Source organism: Salvelinus namaycush, chromosome 37 (genome assembly GCF_016432855.1).
Source record: "Salvelinus namaycush isolate Seneca chromosome 37, SaNama_1.0, whole genome shotgun sequence".
In the NCBI taxonomy this organism is placed as follows: Eukaryota; Metazoa; Chordata; class Actinopteri; order Salmoniformes; family Salmonidae; genus Salvelinus; species Salvelinus namaycush.
This window is the reverse complement of record NC_052343.1, coordinates 20,208,396-20,228,227: the sequence shown is the minus strand read 5'-3', so window position 1 is coordinate 20,228,227 and position 19,832 is coordinate 20,208,396. Positions and strand designations below refer to the sequence as shown.

The 19,832-nt window shown below is 45.2% G+C and overlaps 1 protein-coding gene across 1 annotated transcript in view; it reads left to right on the top strand.

Annotated features, from left to right (window-relative positions):
• The window catches only part of LOC120031090 (E3 ubiquitin-protein ligase znrf2-like), a 69,889-nt gene that overhangs the window by 40,702 nt on the left and 9,355 nt on the right, over nt 1-19,832 (top strand). Inside the window, exon 2 of the mRNA XM_038976666.1 lies at nt 3,865-3,960. Coding sequence (XP_038832594.1) covers nt 3,865-3,960 — 96 coding nt within the window. The remainder of the gene's footprint in view (nt 1-3,864; nt 3,961-19,832) is intronic.

The window sequence follows — 19,832 nt, the reverse complement described above, 5'->3', positions numbered from 1 at the left end:
CATCCAGAGTCCAGACTGGCTGGAACCCTAATCCCTACAGCTGGCTAGACAGGCTGGACCTGACCCCTAGTCCCTACAGCTGGCCAGACAGGCCGTGCTACAGTCCCACTGTGCCACATTCTGCCCAATAGGCCTAGTTGGCAGACATACCATGCTAGCAACACCTCCCTACTCTGTGTGCCCTATAGTGAGCACTGGGCAGACACAGAGACGGTCACAGCTGCCCTTCTCCCCATCATAGTCTGCCTCGTCTGCTGTGCCAGAGCCAGAGCAGCAGGGTGTCAGCTTGGTGTCTAAATGGAGGGAGGGAAGAGGAGGTGAGCGAAGGAGAGATGGTTAACCCCCCCAGTTAGTCAGAGGAGGATTGCATTCCCAATTTGAATGGGTCTGTTGAAGCTTATGCTGAGGGAGTTGTGTAGTAGTTCAGCTTTGAATTTCTCACCTCTTATCTCCTCTTATCTCTTCTAGTCCCTGCTGGAAGTGGGACACTCCTCCTCTCCAATACCCTCCCCACAGAAAGGGATTAGCATTTAGTACAGCCAATATCTACACACGCACACACACACACACACACACATACACACACACACACACACACACACTGGTGTCTGTTTATACGCACACACACCAGGATGAGTCATATATTCTGAGGAGGCATTTTCCAGGAAATTATTCTGAAAATACCTGGACACACACACACACACACACAGACACACACACGCATTGGTATCGGAAGTGGGATGTGAAGCCATTGAAGAGGCGTGTACATGTGATGTGAGAGACTTGATAAAGAGAAGTGTGGGGACACGCTTTCCCGAAGGAAAGGGGGTAATGTAGCAAGTTTAACCCAACACCTAGCAACCTCGTCAAGGGGTTCCGACCTCTTGGTCTAATGGTTAAGGTGTTGGCTTTACATTCGCTAAACCCGGGTCCGTGTCCCAGACAGGGCTACCCCCCGAAATGTTCTACAGTATTGTCATCAGATCTGCAGAGTTGAGTTGGGCTAGAGATTGATTGTTGCCTGTAGGAGTGCAGGGTCTACAGGGGTGTGTGTTGTGACTGAGTATTTCCAGATTCATTTCCTGGAAAGTGCATCCTCATAATACATCAGTCTGGTGTGTGTCCATAGCTGGGGTTCCATCCAATTGGAGACTATTCTAAAATCTGCATAAAAACAATGTGTAGGTTCCCACCACTTTTTGTGGACAAAAGGCTGCGTGATGACGAAGTGCACTCAAAAATGACTTCTGCAGTTAAGTTCCCATGTACCAATTAAAAGACATAAGTTACATAGGTTTCAATCACAATTTCAACTACAGATGGTTTTGTCACACAAACATGCACAATCTAGTTTTGCTTCAGGCTCTCTCTCTAGACAAGACTTGACTGATAAAGTGGACAGGGGGTTAGATATGGATAAGAGCGAGATCATTTTATTTAATAATTGTCAGCCAAGCACTGATCATTATGTCAACAGCATTCAAATAATAGCCTACCCTCCATATTTAGCCTATTGGAAATGTGCATGACCACCATGCACTTAACCACCATGTGAAGTTCATCATAACTGATTTCATCTGCTTATGAACTTGAAATGCTTTTTAACGTTGTGACGGTGGGCGCATATCATGCCGCGATTCCGAGTTTATTTTGATATGTTGATTATTATATCAATGTTTGCACATAAAGGCATAAACACCATTTCTCGCATAATTAATTTTACCGACACAAGATCCCACCTTGTGGAACAAACAAATGGTCTGTCCGAATGTATCAAATTGTACCGACATGACTGTCATTTTTATGCGTCAGGTAATTCTTCTCCATGAAATGGTTAGATGGAAACCTGGTTAATGTGCATGTGGGTCTATTTGCATGCACACATCAGGATGTATTTTACAGGAAATAATCTGGAAATACACACACACACACACACACACACACACACACACACACACACACACACACACACACACACACACACACACACACACACACACACACACACACACTGTGTATACTATAGTGAGCTGCAGGATATAATGGGTATGATAAGCAGAGGGGGGACAGGGCCTTGAGGTGAGAACCTGTTGGCCACTGGCTGAATAATCTCTTTATCCCAGGAGCCTTGTAGACCAGGGTGACAGACTCGATCAGTCCGGACACACATACTGTACACACACACACACACACACATACTACACACACACACACACACACAAACACACACACATACTACACACACACACAAACACACACACACACACACACATACTACACACACACACACACACACACATACTACACACACACACACAGACACACATACTACACACACACGCATACTACACACACACACATACTACACACACACATACTACACACACACATACTACACACACACACACACACACACAAACACACACATACTGTACAAACACACAATGTTTGTGTTTGTTTGTTTGTTTACTTCAGGGTGCTAAATCAGGGACACACAGAGTGTTTCTTGGTAGTCTTAAACAATTCTACTTTGAAACAAAAGTAACACCTCACACACATGGTTATGGGCTTAAAAAATAAGACACCTGTACCATGTACTTGTGAGTTTGCATCCCAATATTACACTTTATATACATCACAGAAGACTGAAATAGAACATCTTTGACATAGAAACAGCGGATTTCCGTCTGGTGTTTAGAAATGATCTTTATTAATGATGAAATGATGAAAACTGTCCACCCATGAGGCAAACGAGCTTTTGGTTATTGACAGCAGGAAAGAGCTGTTATCAGTTTGGACTGGCTGCACTCAAGGGATGGATGGTGAGCAGGTGTTAATATTGATGCAATAATGTCACACACACACTCACATACATACATACATACACACTCACACATACACACACTCACTCACATACATACATACATACACACACACTCACACATACACACACTCACTCACTCACATACATACACACTCACACACACACTCACTCACATACATACACACTCACACACACACTCACTCACATACATACACACTCACACACACACTCACTCACATACATACATTCACACATACACACACTCACATACATACATACATTCACACATACATACATACATACATACATACATACATACATACATACATACATACACACACACACACTCACACACTCACACACACACACTCACACACACACTCACTCACTCACTCACATACGCACTCACTCACTCACTCACTCACTCACTCACTCACTCACTCACTCACTCACTCACTCACTCACTCACTCACTCACTCATTCCCTCCCTCCCTCCCTCCCACCCGAGGTGGTTGCCATAAGCCCAGCTGCTATTCCAGTCAATGATAGATACTTCCTATACTATCCCTATCAGTCCTCACGTTATCATAGCACATCATCGATACCAACATTAACCCTGTCTGTCAGTCTGTTTGGCTGTCTAGTTGTGTTAACTGTTTAGTGCAGAGCTACCAAACACCATCATTAATCATCTCAGTTTAAAGAGCGTCTCTGCAGTCTGCTGCATCATAGTGATAATGTTAAGACAAGCTTTGTAATCAGTGTTAAATATCACCTCATTTTAATTCATCTTTGCTGTTAATATCATAGGGAGATTATTGAGTGTGACTCATAGAATGTAATTGCAGGAGAATGTAATCGGGAGAATTCAGTTTGTAATGTCAGAGAGAGAATGTTGTGGTGGCTGGGCGGAGGGGTTTGGGTGTGTGATGCTGTGTTATGGTAACAGTATAGGTACTTAATGATTTCCCTTTACAGAAGTAGATTTCTGATATTCACCACTTTGTCTTCCTTTCCTCCTCCCTTCTCCCTCCATGCAGGCTTCATGTGCCCTGTCTGCTCCAAGTTTGTCTCCACGGATGAGATCGATCTACACATCGTCATGTGCTTGACCAAACCCAGAGTGACGTATAACGGTAAGACTGCTTACCCTACCCCCAGACTGTTCTCCTTTGCTGAACTGGTGCTTGTGAAGGGGAAGGGCTTAGTGTGTGTGGCCAGACAAGATGTTGCCGTGGCTGTCTGTGAGTTAATTGACAAGCTAATTTATTGCAACATGGTTGCTGTCAGACAGTGTCTGAATGAGCTGCTTGAGTTTGGCAGTTAAAATACCACTCCTCCTCCCCTTCAATGACTAATGTGACTGGCGTCACGGCAGGTGTTAGCTCTGTGTCTGTGTAATCATAATGGCAAGACAAAGTGTTTTATGGCAGATCTGTTACAGCGGGACGGTCACTGTCACTACTGGACTCCCTGATCTGTCCAATACTGTCTGCCTAAATTGATCAAAATAACTCTCTCCTCTCTCTGCAGTTCAATTCAAACACAAACTCTCTCTATATATCTTTCATTTGTCTCCCATTGTGTTGCCGCTTTAATGCCTTAATCAGTCTTTGCACGTTTTCAGTCATTGTCAGTCTATATAAACACACAGTGGAATTACTATGGTGCCAACACACAGCCAATTACATCATAACAGGCTGGGTAGAGGCTCAATGGAAGAACAAGTCATATTACTATGGTGCCAACACACAGCCAATTACATCATAACAGGCTGGGTAGAGGCTCAATGGAAGAACAAGTCATATTACTATGGTGCCAACACACAGCCAAGTACATCATAACAGGCTGGGTAGAGGCTCAGTGGAAGAACAAGTCATATTACTATGGTGCCAACACACAGCCAATTACATCATAACAGGCTGGGTAGAGGCTCAGTGGAAGAACAAGTCATATTACTATGGTGCCAACACACAGCCAAGTACATCATAACAGGCTGGGTAGAGGCTCAGTGGAAGAACAAGTCATATTACTATGGTGCCAACACACAGCCAATTACATCATAACAGGCTGGGTAGAGGCTCAGTGGAAGAACAAGTCATATTACTATGGTGCCAACACACAGCCAATTACATCATAACAGGCTGGGTAGAGGCTCAGTGGAAGAACAAGTCATATTACTATGGTGCCAACACACAGCCAAGTACATCATAACAGGCTGGGAAGAGGCTCAGTGGAAGAACAAGTCATATTACTATGGTGCCAACACACAGCCAATTACATCATAACAGGCTGGGTAGAGGCTCAGTGGAAGAACAAGTCATATTACTATGGTTATGAGTGATCTACTCCATAAATAATTGTAATCTAAGGTTCATAATCAATTGCATCTCCCCCTGGTTTCTTATTCTCTTTTTGACGACTGGTCCAATTGATTTATGGGCCATATCTTCATAAACAAACTGAGCAGGTCGCAAGTCTTAAGTGGACAGTGTTTATGTGAATGACAGTGAAAACATGTAATGTATTTGATACTGTAATCTCTGCAGGGGAGATATAAACTAGGATACAGCAGTGAGAGGGGAAAGTTGGAGCGCCCTAGCTTACTTTTAGCCCTGTTTACATTCCTGGTTGAGAAGAAGCAGAGTTCAACAACTTATATTAAGAAAGGCCCAGTGGCATTTGTTTTATTAAGAGCTATCTTAACAGTCTTAAAGGGCTGACTAATTTCCTCTTGCTTCCTCAAGGGGATATGACCTCAAGCTCACTGTGTGTTTCTGGAGCACAGAGTAGCACATACCACACACACACACACACACAAACATACACACACACACTCACACACACTCAGTCATTTCTGCCTCACACACTTGTATCTCCCTGCCTCTCTTTTCCACTCCAACTCTACGTGGAAATACTTCCTACGATGGTCCCAGGCTCTGGAAGTCATTGCCTAACGCCCTAATGAGGAGTTTGTAGTGGCCCCTTCTAAGCACTAAGTCAGCATGTAGGATTCAGTTAGTCAGAAAACAAATGACTGCATGTTGTCTGCATCCCAAATGGCACCTCATTCACTACTTTTGACTAGAGCCCTATGTGACCTGGGCAAAAGTAATGCACTATGTAGGGAATAGAGGGCCATTTGGGTGAAGTTTTACTGATAAGATTAATAATAATCACACAAATGTATTGTTAGCTCTTGTATATTCCATGACTTCCTCAACATCAACAACATAGCCCAGTGTGCATTCGACACTGAGACATAGCGACTTCTGATGCAATAATATGTGTCTGTTTCTCTTCTCTGAGCAGTCCTCTCACATGCCTCTGGCAGCTCATGTAGCCAATATTAGTTTTTTCAGCAAATTCAAATTCTGGAAACTTCTATAACTGTTATATTATTGGATCATGGAGCTTCAGTCCACAGTGACTTGCTGTTAAAGCCTAGTCAAACAGGCATTCATCTTGGCTCAGGAGTGGGTAAGGGTGGCAGCAGCAGTTTCTCTGTGTCTGCTTGTTTTTAGTGTGACTGTGATGTAACAGCATTGGGCTGATGATGGCTGAAGGTCAGTAGACCTGGTTTCTTATACATCAACAAGACTGAGAGAAAGTCATCCATCATCAAACACAGTGGGGAGATGAATTAAGGGGTGGTAGCCCGTTTTGTGTGTGTGTGTGTGTGTGTGTGTGTGTGTGTGTGTGTGTGTGTGTGTGTGTGTGTGTGTGTGTGTGTGTGTGTGTGTGTGTGTGTGTGTGTGTGTGTGTGTGTGTGTGTGTGTGTGTGTGTGCTTCACTCCTGATATTGTGGTTGCCTGTGTTTATGTGCTATCTGTGACACAATCCTCTCCCCTGCCTCTCTGTGACACAATCCTCTCCCCTGCCTGCCTGCATCACATGAGACCAAGTATATGGTCAAGCCCCAGACGGATGTATCAGTCATGTGGACTTTAAACCGCTTGTTTTGTCTCCCTCAGCCTGAAGAAGGGCTTTTTAAACGCACCCAGTTGACAGAGAGGACAAGTGCTGCTGTTTAAAGATAATCCCCAGGTTTTAAACAGCCCAACAGCTTTAAAAAAAAACCTGCTGGTCATCAGAGATGTGTCACATTCTCCAGTAATGGAAGCCATTTTACTGGGTTAATAGACCTTAGAGAAGACTGGCTGGGGTATGAATGGTGAGTCATGACTTTCACTCTCTTTACTCCCCCCTCCCATCCTTCTCTGAATAGGTTGCTCCCCCTGTCCTGGCCTGCCCTGGTACCCCTGTAGACAGCCTCTTTTCAGCCAGTCATTCTCTTCCTGAGCACTGTGTCCTATGCTGTCCTCCAGGCTTTCTGCACTCTCCACTCCTCTCTAGCTAATCTCTGTGTCCGGAGGGAGAGTATGAGAGAGACAGGGATAGTGGGGGGGGGAGAAAAGGAAAATAGAGAGGGAGAGACAGAAGGAGGGTGAGAGAGAGATACACTTTACTCTACAGTTTTAGTAAAGAGTGTGTATGTTTATGTGTCTGAATATGGAGAGAGAGATGATTGTTAGTGTTCCCTTTGTGCAGGTCTGGTGTGGCTCATCAGTCATGTGGGTAGGAGTGTAATGGAGGTGGACAGGAGAGATTATCACTGAGCCCTCCCCTCTCTCCTCTCCTCCTCTCTTCTCTCCTCTCTCAGCACCACTCTGACAGCTAGCTCTGTGTTTCTACCTCTCCTCCTCTCTTCTCTCCTCTCTCAGCACCACTCTGACAGCCAGCTCTGTGTTTCTACCTGTTCTATTCCTCTGCAGTACGGGACAGGAGAGAGAAAGAGAGGAAGCTTCTTTTTCACACAACTGGCTCTACTCCCCAAGCGAATCCCATTACCTCTCTCACTTACCCTCTCGCGCGCTCTCTCTCTCACTTACCCTCTCGCGCGCTCTCTCTCTCTGTCTCTCTCTCTCCCTCTCTCTCTCGCTCTCTCCCTCTTTCTCTCTCCCTCTTTCTCTCTCTCCTTCTCTCTCTCTCTTTCTCTCTCTCCCTCTCTGTACTCTCTCTCTCTCTCTCTCTCTCTCTTGCCCTCCCGTCCATACATACACAATGTGATGCTGTCCATACTGTATGCCCCCCACTGTACTGCAGACAGAGGACCTAGCTGCATTCTGTTTGCACACACACACACACACACACACACACACACACACACACACACACACACACACACACACACACACACACACACACACACACACACACACACACACACTTAGTGGGAGAGACATGCTAGGGGAAGGGTATGCTCAGAGCTGCAGGGCTGCAGCAGGACATCCTATGGAACACTCTACAGCCCTATCACATGACGTGACACCACGTCCTAGGAAATATCTACCTACTGTCGTGTCTTTGGCATCATTAAAGTGAAGACTCTGTTATTATTATTACGTGTTTAAACTAATCATGTAAATGTAATTAACTCTTCAGATATTTTAATATCTGATCAATTAGTCTTCTAATTAATGAATTATTATTTACCTCACGTTAGTCTCATTCCAAATGTCATAAATTGTTGGTTATCTGCATGAACCCAGCCTTTACTATGAATCATACATTCACCAATTGTCTTAATAATTTATTTACTAACTAACTAAATTATCAAAGAAATGCATAAACAAAAAAACAGTAGATATGGTTACAAGGAAATGATAGGGGAGGTTCCCTAACCATTTCCCACCATGTAGCCAATGCTCCACGTGGTATGGTTAGGAATTCAACAACCATTACAACCATAGCTTAAACAGAGGTTTTTGTGGTCTAAACTCAACCTTCGCCCCCTCAGCTGATCGAGGTATGCATGGTCTGAAGAGGATTTTTCAAGGTGGGAGTTTAATTCAGAACAGTAGAAAAGGGCTGTCCCATGAGCCAGATCATGTCTGTGTTCATGGGGGTGGGCCAAAGACTTAGTGGGATTCGCAACTTTAAAAGGAATGCAATTCTCTCACATTAACATCATTACATCATTTCACAAATAGTTTCATCTTTACTCATTCATTTTATACAATAATTAGACGCAAACCTCATAACGGAGGCTCCTGTATAAACAGAGTTATGGTAATGTGGCTGTATTGTCTTTCACGAGGTCACAAACATGAAACAAAACGGACCGGGTCGTAGCTGGCTACTCCACCGACCGTTTACACATTCTTCAAAACATGGATATTGTTCAGTTCTCAAGTTCTGTGATGTAGAAGAAGTTCCTTTGTTCTCTCTATGTGTCTCTTTCTGCATGGCCAGGAGGAGAGAGTCTCCTCCAGGAATGTACGACCTGAGATAACAGAACCTGGGTGTAGGAGAGGAGAGAGAGGGGGAAGGCACTCGCTATACCCAAAGAGGGACACGTCATGATGCTACACTGTCTTGTTCCTGAGACACTCTGATTGGACCAGGAAACAGGAAGTAGCAGTAGGCCTGAGCAACCAATGATAGTGAGAGAGGGGACTCTCCCTCCACAGTCCAGGCACTCAAACTGGACACTCCAGATACTGCATTTACTGTCCAGCCCCCTCACTGTCTGTGTTACTGTATCATAGTCCTGTGTTGTGTGACACTGTACCAACGACTCAGGGAGAAGACAGCACAAAACACACTCACATATAGACACACAGTACAGTAGCCTGTCAGATGTACTGCTACAGAGGGCTGTTGGTGTTGAACTCTGAGAACACTGCAGTACTGCTGTTAGTGCTGGAGACTAGTGTTGTGACTGTCTGTCTGTCTGGGGAAAATGTCTGGGCTTTTATGAGGGGGCAGGGGGACACGTGTGTGTCTACCTAAGAGGGAAAGGCAGGGGTAGCCTAGCTAGTATAATACATCCCCTGCATCCTTTCTCTCTCCAGCTCATACACAGAGAGCACTAAACCATGGCTAAAGATGAATTTAGACAATACCACAGGATCAATGTTGAGCCTCCTCTCATTCTAAACAGTGAACACAACACACCACTGAGTCCTGAGTCTGATCCAACAGCACAGATCCTGGGCAACTCTAAAGCCACAAGGACTCCTTTTAGACCTTTTAGACCTAGACCATGCATACACACACACCGAAGTCCTCTCTGTGTGGCACGGGCTGGGCAGGAAGCCCCTATAGGCTAATTAAAGTAAGGGCAGGGAGATAAAGCCATGATGATGAGTCAGTGTGGACAGGTATCGATTAGTCCCTGCTTTTCAGGCTCTTCTGTGGTGTTTTTGCTGAAAAGGAAGTTGGCAGTAAGTTGGAATGTGGAGAGAGTCCCAGCAGAGAACCCTGCTCTGACACTGAGCCAAGAGGACCAGCTTTAACATGCAGGGCAGCAGGCAGGCAGGCATACCCGGAGAGGGAAAAGAGAGGAGAGAGCGGAGAGAGAGAAAGAGAGGGGGGGGGGGGGGGGCAGAGAGAGAGCCAGACTGCCCATTTAATCAACCAGGCCAAAGCCAGCTGCACTCTCCCCCTCCACAGCCTTGTCAATGCCTGCAAAGAACCACAGGGCTGGAGTGTGGAGGCTGGAGACAGCCCTCTCTTGGCGGTGATCAGAGAGTCTGTTGGTCTGACAGATAGAGATAGATAGGCCACATTTTCTACGGTTTGTTCCATGTTAGAATAGGGTTTCACTGTTTGATTTATGGTAATATTGTACCATGATTGACACCTCCCACCACTCCTGTTTCTCTCTGTTATTCTTGGCTGGGACATGGTGGAAATACAAAGTTACAAAAGGACGTGAGAACCTGTGTTTTGATCTTCTTTGCTGATGGAAAACGCACCTTTACTTGTGTGTGTGCATTTCCATGACTATAGAAATCACCTGCTGAGAAGGCGTCTAACAGTTCTGTGCTCACTAGTTTCCCTGTCCTAGCACTGTCTCCATCTACAGTACACTACTACAGTACACTTACACACTATTCCCTAATATACTAATACTAGATAGGATTCGTTATCTATCCTAATACAGTCACGTTGGTGTAAATCATGTGTTTTTGAGAGAAGTAGAATACATTCTGGACACTATTGATGATGGTATTTATCTTGGTGGTGTTCATCTGTCGACTGCATTAGAGTGCATTCAGGTTAATAATACACTGTTTTAATATTCCTTCTCTTGGTCAGCGCTCATGATTTAAATTAGGCCTAGTCCCAAATGGGCCCTGGTCAAAAGTAAGGGAATAGGCTGCCATTTGGGGTGGACACTTAGTGTCACGTTTCCTTCCTCCAGTTTCTAGCTAGAGAGACAGTTTTTCCAGTGATTGTTTTGCTAATCATCCGTTCTGTGTCTGTCTGGTATACAGATGACCCATGACACGCGCTAACGTCACCGACCCCATTACCACAGTAATATGGTCCTCCATCACGACACAGGCCTCTGACCTGTCGTTAGACTCAAAGATGGTGAATCAGCTGCGCATGTTAACGAGGGTTAGTGTGTGTGTGTGTGTGTGTGTGTGTGTGTGTGTGTGTGTGTGTGTGTGTGTGTGTGTGTGTGTGTGTGTGTGTGTGTGTGTGTGTGTGTGTGTGTGTGTGTGTGTGTGTGTGTGTGTGTGTGCGTGCAACTGCTTGCATGTGTCGTGAAGTGATTGAAATGAGTGGCCAGTGGTCTGTGTAGAGGGAGATGCTAACAATGTCTTTATGAGGCCTGTGTAGTCTAATGTTGATCGAGACTTTTCCCTGGGTCCCTAACTGTCCCTGTCTGTGTGTCCTGAGACTATGACCAGCTGAGCTCAGTCCAGACAACACACACTAACAGAGTTAGAAGCTGTAATCTTTGACTTCTAGCACACACTCACACATGCAAACACAGACGTGTGTACACACGCTTTCTATCTCTCTCTCACACACACACACACACACACACACACACACACACACACACACACACACACACACACACACTCACAAATACACACACACACGCACACCCCTTACACCAAACACACTAACTCACAAATACACACACACTACATCCTGAAGGTGTTTAATCAGCTTCATGTGCTTCTGAGCTGTTTGCTTTGTGCACCTCAAGGACAGTCTCTACTAGCCCCCGCGCCTCCTCGCCCCTCCTCCCTCCCCCATCATCCTCCTCCCCACCTCCTCCTTCCCCATCATCCTCCTCCTCCCTCCCCCATCATCCTCCTCCCCACCTCCTCCTTCCCCCATCATCCTCCTCCTCCTTCCCCCATCATCCCCCCCTCCCTCCTCCAACCTCTACCTCATCCCTCCTCCTCCCCATCCTCCCATACCATCCCCATAGCCATCAGTACTATTGGAATTGAAACACATGACATTGCCACAATGTCTCCTCTTTGTTTAAGAAAACAAGTATAGACTGCCTGCTTGTCTTGTCTTGTCTTGTCTTGTCCAGGTATCCTACTGCCATCAACAGGCATAATACAGATGGAGTGTTAAGTAAAACAAGCATGCCCCACACAAGGCTTTTCTAGGGCACAGACAGCCATCTCATACAGATACATCATCCTGTGAAGAAACCCTGGTGTGTCATTTAAAGGGAATATGAGAGGAGTGTCTCAATGTGTCTCAATGATTAGCTCTACATGAAAAGCTTTCACCCTCCCCATACAGACCCCACCTTCCCCATACAGACCCCACCCTCCCCATACAGACCCCACCCTCCCCATACAGACCCCACCCTCCCCATACAGACCCCACCCTCCCCATACAGACCCCTCCCTCCCCATACAGACCCCACCTTCCCCATACAGACCCCACCCTCCCCATACAGACCCCTCCCTCCCCATACAGACCTTCCATCTTCAGAACCAGGGATAGAAGTTGTTAGGAATATATTTCTGGTTTATATTATTGGCACCTAAAATCAATCTCCGTTCATTTGCATGGTGTGTGTCGTTTGTATACTGAACAAAAATATAAACGCAACATGTAAAGTGTGGGTCCCATGTTTCATGAGCTGAAAAAAAGTATCACAGAAATGTTCCATATGCACAAAAAGCTTATTTCTCAAAAAATGTTGGTGCACAAATTTGTTTACATCCCTGTTAGTGAGCATTTCTCATTTGCCAAGATAATCCACCCTCCTGACAGTTGTGACATAACAAGAAGCTGATTAAACAGCATGATCATTACACAGGCGTACCTTGTGCTGGGGATAATAAAAGGCCACTCTAAAATGTACAGTTTTGTCACACAACACAATGCCACAGATGTCTCAAGTTTTGACGGAATGTGCAATTGGCATGCTGACTGCAGGAATGTCCACCAGAGCTGTTGCCAGAGCATTGAATGTTAGAGAATTTGGCAGTACGTCCAACGACCTCACAACCACAGACCACGTATGACCACGCCAGCCCAGGACATTCACATTCGGCTTCTTCACCTGCGGGATCGTCTGAGACCAGCCACCCGGACAGCTGATGAAACTGAGGAGTATTTCTGTCTGTAATAAAGCCCTTTTGTGGGGAAAAACTCATTCTGATTGGCTGGGGCTGGCTCCCCCTTGGCTGCGCCCCTGCCCAGTGTGAAATCTTTATATTAGGGCATAATGAATTAATTTAAATTGACTGATTTCCTCATTTGAACTCTAGTAAAATCATTGAAATTGTTGCATGTTGCGTTTATATTTTTGTTCAGTATAAATGGGGGGCTGGGCTGTGGGCTGTAGTCTGGGCAAAGGAGAGAGAGAGAAAAGCACTCTATGTTATCATAAAAGGGAGGAGGACAGATGGAGGAGGAAACAGGTGGAGGAAAGAAGGCTTACCCTGCACACTCCCCCCTCCCACTCTGCTGCTGAGGTCCCCTACTGAGGGAACCAGAGCTGGAAGGGAGCAGAGGAAGTCTTGACCTGGGTTGGGTCGGAAAGTGTCAGAGGTCATGTTGAGATATTGTCTGATACCCTGCTGGTGCTTTGGTCTGATCACTCCAAGGTCCTGCATTGGCTAGTCCGTTTCAAATCAAATGTTATTTGTCACATGCTTCGTAAACAACAGGTGTAGACTAACAGTGAAATGCTTAGTTACGGGCCCTTCCCTTCAATGCAGAGAGAAAAGAAAATGATAGAAAAATAATAACACAAGGAATAAATACACAGTGAGTAACGATAACTTGGCTGTATACACAGGGTACCAGTACCAACAGGCTCTCACAGTCTCACGTCAGAGTTAGACATTCATCCATGTTTCTCAAATGTCAAATTTCTAAGTGTTTGGTTACTTCTCTGTATCGTTCCAAGGTTAAGTTTAGGCATTAACTCTGAATTCTTAAGGTTAGGCATTAACTCTGAATGGTTAACTTTTGGAACCATAAGCAGATGCTTACACCTATCCGACATACCCGTCCACAATGCCCTAGCAAAACTGAAACCTACTTGAAGGTAACAGCGATCATTGTTGCCCCTAGTAGCTGGTTTCCATGTCATCTCTCAACGTCCTCAGACATGGATGTACGTCAAATACTGACTTGAATCACGGGTGACCTGCCTGACCAGTACAGAGTGGATGTGCAGGGGTAAGAGGTAAATGAGGTAGATGTGTACATATAGGTAGGGATAAAGTGACTAGGCAACAGGATAGATAATAAACAGTAGCAGCACCGCGTATGTGATGAGTCAAAAGACTTATTGCAAAAAGGGTCAATCAGATAGTCCGGGTAGCTATTGGTTAACTATTTAGCAGTCTTATGGCTTGGGGATATAAGCTGTTCAGGGTCCTGCTGGTTCCAGACTTGGTGCATCGGTACTGCTTGCCGTGCGGTAGCAGAGAGAACAGTCTATGACTTGGGTGGCTGGAGTCTTTGATCGTTTTTAGGGCCTTTCTCTTACACCGCCTGGTATAGTGGTCCTGGAAGGCAGGGAGCTCTGGGAGGGAACTCGCAGGGAACTCTGCCTTGCGGTCAGATGCCAAGCAGTTACCATACCAAGTGGTGATGCAGCCAGTCAAGATGCTCTCAATGTAGCAGCTGTAGAACTTTTTGAGTATCTCATAGGGCTTTGTACTGTTCACGCTACTACAGTGGATACAGTATAAACAAACGTTATGCGTTATCACGTGCTGCTGCCTTCGAATCCCCTCTCAAATTAGATTCCTTTTCAGTTACCTTCTGACAAAAATGCTACCAACAAAGGTAGGTGCCTTTTTAAGCCAATAGGATGCAGGCAGCTGCCTTTGGATTGGGACACAACAATGCTGTATGCTGTTGCTGCATATATGATATTCAAGTAACTGCCAAAATAATGGCCTGCCCAGCATTTCATACATGACCCTAAGCATGATGGGATGTTAATTAAATCAGGAACCACACCTGTGTGGAAACACCTGCTTTCAATATACTTTGTGTCCCTCATTTACTCACATGTTTCCATTATTTTGGCAGTTAACTGTACACACAATGTGTATGTGCAGTTATGTGTGTGTGTGTGTGGTGCTGTGCATAGTGTGTGTTGTCCCTCCCTCTATCTGTCAAGGTCACTGAGAGGATGTCATAAATCCAGTCTAAAGCACTGACCATCCCAGTCTCAGCTCTGAGCTGCCTGCAGTCCAACACATACCCACCGCTCCAATGTCATGTACACCAGAAACACTGCTGTTTAGCTCTGTTTACCATGCACGTACACACACACACACACACACACACACACACACACACACACACACAAATATAAACACACAGTGCCAAATCTTTCTCACACACACACACACACACGCCTCTCTCACATGCACACACACAGTCAATACACCCAACGTCCTAAACTATGTCAGACATGTTCAACACAAGGTAGAGACACACACACAGCTGGTCTCCGGAGCTATGTAGCCCCGGTCTATTCCTGTAGCAGTGGAAACAGAGTCCAGGCTAAGCTGAACACATACACACCACAGCAGCTGCACTGTCACTGATCTCCTATTGGATGGAGTCTAGAACCCAACTGTTAGCAGGTTCGGCAGGCTTAAAGGTTATATCACACTCAGCTCTTGTCATGCATGATGGCACCGATAAAGCACACACACACACTGACAGTCACTAATGGTCAGCCATGGAAATCAACTCCATTTAAGAACCAATGCTACCTCATGCTCTCATATCAATGTCCCTGTAACTCTAACTAAAGTGAAATGAAAACAATTTGATCAGAGAGAACATCGTATTGTAAAATAATTTTAATTTTATTGGTCACGTACACGTGTTTACCAGATGTTATTGCGGGTGTAGTGAAATGCTTGTGTTTCTAGCTCCGACAGTGCAGTAATATCTAGCAAGTAATATCTAACAGTTTCACAACATATACCCAATACATACAAATCTAAGTAAAGGAATGGAATTAAGAATCTGTAAATATATGGACGAGCAATGTCAGAGCGGCATAGACTAAGATAATGAAGAACTAGCTTCTGGTTGCATCACACGCTATTCAGATCATAAGGTACTGTAGCTTCTGGTTGCATCGCACCCTATTCAGATCATAAGGTACTGTAGCTTCTGGTTGCATCGCACCCTATTCAGATCATAAAGAACTGTAGCTTCTGGTTGCATCACACCCTATTCAGATCATAAAGAACTGTAGCTTCTGGTTGCATCGCACCCTATTCAGATCATAAAGAACTGTAGCTTCTGGTTGCATCACACCCTATTCAGATCATAAAGAACTGTAGCTTCTGGTTGCATCGCACCCTATTCAGATCATAAAGAACTGTAGCTTCTGGTTGCATCACACCCTATTCAGATCATAAAGTACTGTAGCTTCTGGTTGCATCGCACCCTATTCAGATCATAAAGTACTGTAGCTTCTGGTTGCATCACACCCTATTCAGATCATAAAGAACTGTAGCTTCTGGTTGCATCACACCCTATTCAGATCATAAAGTACTGTAGCTTCTGGTTGCATCGCACCCTATTCAGATCATAAAGAACTGTAGCTTCTGGTTGCATCACACCCTATTCAGATCATAAAGTACTGTAGCTTCTGGTTGCATCGCACCCTATTCAGATCATAAAGTACTGTAGCTTCTGGTTGCATCACACCCTATTCAGATCATAAAGTACTGTAGCTTCTGGTTGCATCGCACCCTATTCAGATCATGAAGAACTGTAGCTTTTGGTTACATCACACCCTATTCAGATCATGAAGAACTGTAGCTTTTGGTTACATCACACCCTATTCAGATCATGAAGAACTGTAGCTTCTGGTTGCATTACACCCTATTCAGATCATAAAGAACTGTAGCTTCTGGTTACATCTCACGCTATTCAGATCATGAATTACTGTAGCTTCTGGTTACATCACACGCTATTCAGATCATGAATTACTGTAGCTTCTGGTTACATCTCACGCTATTCAGATCATGAATTACTGTAGCTTCTGGTTGCATCACACGCTATTCAGATCATAAGGTACTGTAGCTTCTGGTTGCATCACACGCTATTCAGATCATAAAGTACTGTAGCTTCTGGTTACATCACACGCTATTCAGATCATGAAGAATTGTAGCTTCTGGTTACATCACACCCTATTTCCTCTATAGTGCACTACTTTTGACGAGGGCCCATATACTGTAGAGTGAGCACTATATAGGGAATATACTGTACATACTGCACTGCACTGCACATACTCTTGCTTGCACATATACTCTCTTTCGCTCACTTACTCTCTCTTTCGCTCTCTTTCTTTCTCTCTCTCTCTGTGTGTTTCTCTCATACACACACACAACCACACACTGTCTATCAGGTACCTGCCGTTCCCCTGGTAATGCTTATACATTAATTGTCTCCAGGAGATAATAAATATAAAATGCTGATGTCATCATGCCTCGTTCTATCACTCTCTCTTGCTCCCTCGCTCCGCCATGCTGTTTGTCATCATCATTTTTCTACCCTCCTAATATATGTGATGTTTGTCGTGTCTCCTATGTCCTGTACTCTCTGTCTTTCTAAATCTCCTGCTCTTCTCTCACTCACTCCCCTTCTCCCTCCCTCTCTCTTTCGCTCTCTCTCACTTCCCTTCTCCCCCCCCCCTCTCTCTCTCTCCCCTTCTCCCTCTCCCTTTCTCTTCCTCATATTATCTCAGTTTTGATGGTACTCCACTCAAATCAAATCAAATTGTATTTGTCACATGCACCGAATACAACAGATGTAGACCTTACAGTGAAATGCTTACTTATAAACCCTTAAGCAACAATGGAGTTTTAAGAAAAATACCCCCCAAAAAGAAATAAAAGTAACAAATAATTCAAGAGCAGCAGGAAAATAGCAATAGTGAGGCTATATACAAGGTGTGCCGGTACAGAGTCAATGTGTTAGTCGAGGAAGACGAGGTAGTTGAGGTAAAATGTACATGTTGGTAGAGGTAATATGTATACCGGTTAGTCAAGGTAATTGAGGTAATATGTACATGTAGGTAGAATTATTAAAGTGACTATGCATGGTTAATAACAGAGAGTGGCAGCAGCATAAAAGAGGGAGGGGGCAATGCAAATAGTCTGGGTGGCCATTTGATTAGATGTTCAGGAGTCTTATGGCCTGGGGGTAGAAGCTGTTTAGAAGTCTCTTGGACCTAGACTTGGCGCTCCGGTACTGCTTGCCGTTCGGTGGCAGAGAGAACAGTCTATGACAGTTTTTAGGGCCTGGTATAGAGGTCCTGGATGGCAGGAAGCTTGGCCCGGTGATGTACTGGGCCGTACGCACTACACTCTGTAGTGCCTTGCGGTCTGAGGCCGAGCAATTTCCATACCAGGCAGTGATGCAACCCGTCAGGATGCTCTCGATAGTGCAGCTGTAGATCCTTTTTAAGATCTGAGGACCCATGCCAAATATTTTCAGTCTCCTGGGGGGGAATAGGTTTTGTCGTGCCCTATTCACGACTGTCTTAGTGTGCTTGGACCATGTTAGTTTGTTGGTGATGTGGACACCAAGGTACTTGAATTTCTCAGCCTGCTCCACTACAGCTCCCTCGATGAGAATGGGGGCGTGCTCGGTCCTCCTTTTCCTGTAGTCCACAATCATCTCCTTTGTCTTGATCACATTGAGGGAGAGGTTGTTGTCCTGGCACCACACGTTCAGGTCTGGGACCTCCTCCCTATAGGCTGTCTCATCGTTGTCGGTGATCAGGCCTACCACTGTGGTGTCATCGACAAACTTAATGATGGTGTTGGAGTCGTGCCTGGCCGTGCAGTCATTAGTGAACAGGGAGTACAGGAGGGGACAGAGCACACACCCCTGAGGGGCCCCCGTGTTAAGGATAAGAGTGGCGGATGTGTTGTTACCTACCCTTACCACTTGGGAGCAGCCCGTCAGGAAGTCAAGGATCCAGTTGCAGAGGGAGGTGTTTAGTCCCAGGGTCCTTAGCTTAGAGATGGGCTTTGAACGCTGAGCTGTAGACAATGAATAGCATTCTCACATTGGTGTTCCTTTTGTCCAGGTGTGAAAGGGCAGTGTAGAGTGCAATAGAGATTGCATCATCGGTGGATCTCTTTGGGCGGTATGCACATTGGAGTGGGTCTAGGGTTTCTGGGATAATGGTGTTGTGAGCCATGACCAGCCTTTCAAAGCACTTCATGGCTACAGACGTGAGTGCACAGGTCAGTAGTCATTTAGGCAGGTTACCTTCGTGTTCTTGGGCACAGAGACTATGGTGGTCTGCTTGAAACATGTTGGTATTACAGACTCAGACAGGGAGAGGTTGAACATGTCAGTGAAGACACTTGCCAGTTGGTCAGCGCATGCTCGGAGTACACGTCCTGGTAATCCGTCTGGCCCTGCGGCCTTGTGAATGTTGACCTGCTTAAAGGTCTTACTCAAGCCCTGCCACATCCGACGAACGTTGAAGCCGGTGTAGTACGATTCGATCTTAGTCCTGTATTGATGGTTTGCCTGTTTGATGGTTCGTCGGAAAGCATAGCGGGATTTTTTATAAGCTTCCAGGTTAGAGTCCTGCTCCTTGAAAGCGGCAGCTCTACCCTTTACCCTGTAATCCATGGCCTCTGTTTGGGGTACGTACAGTCACTGTGGGGACAACGTCATCGATGCACATATTGATGAAGCCAGTGACTGA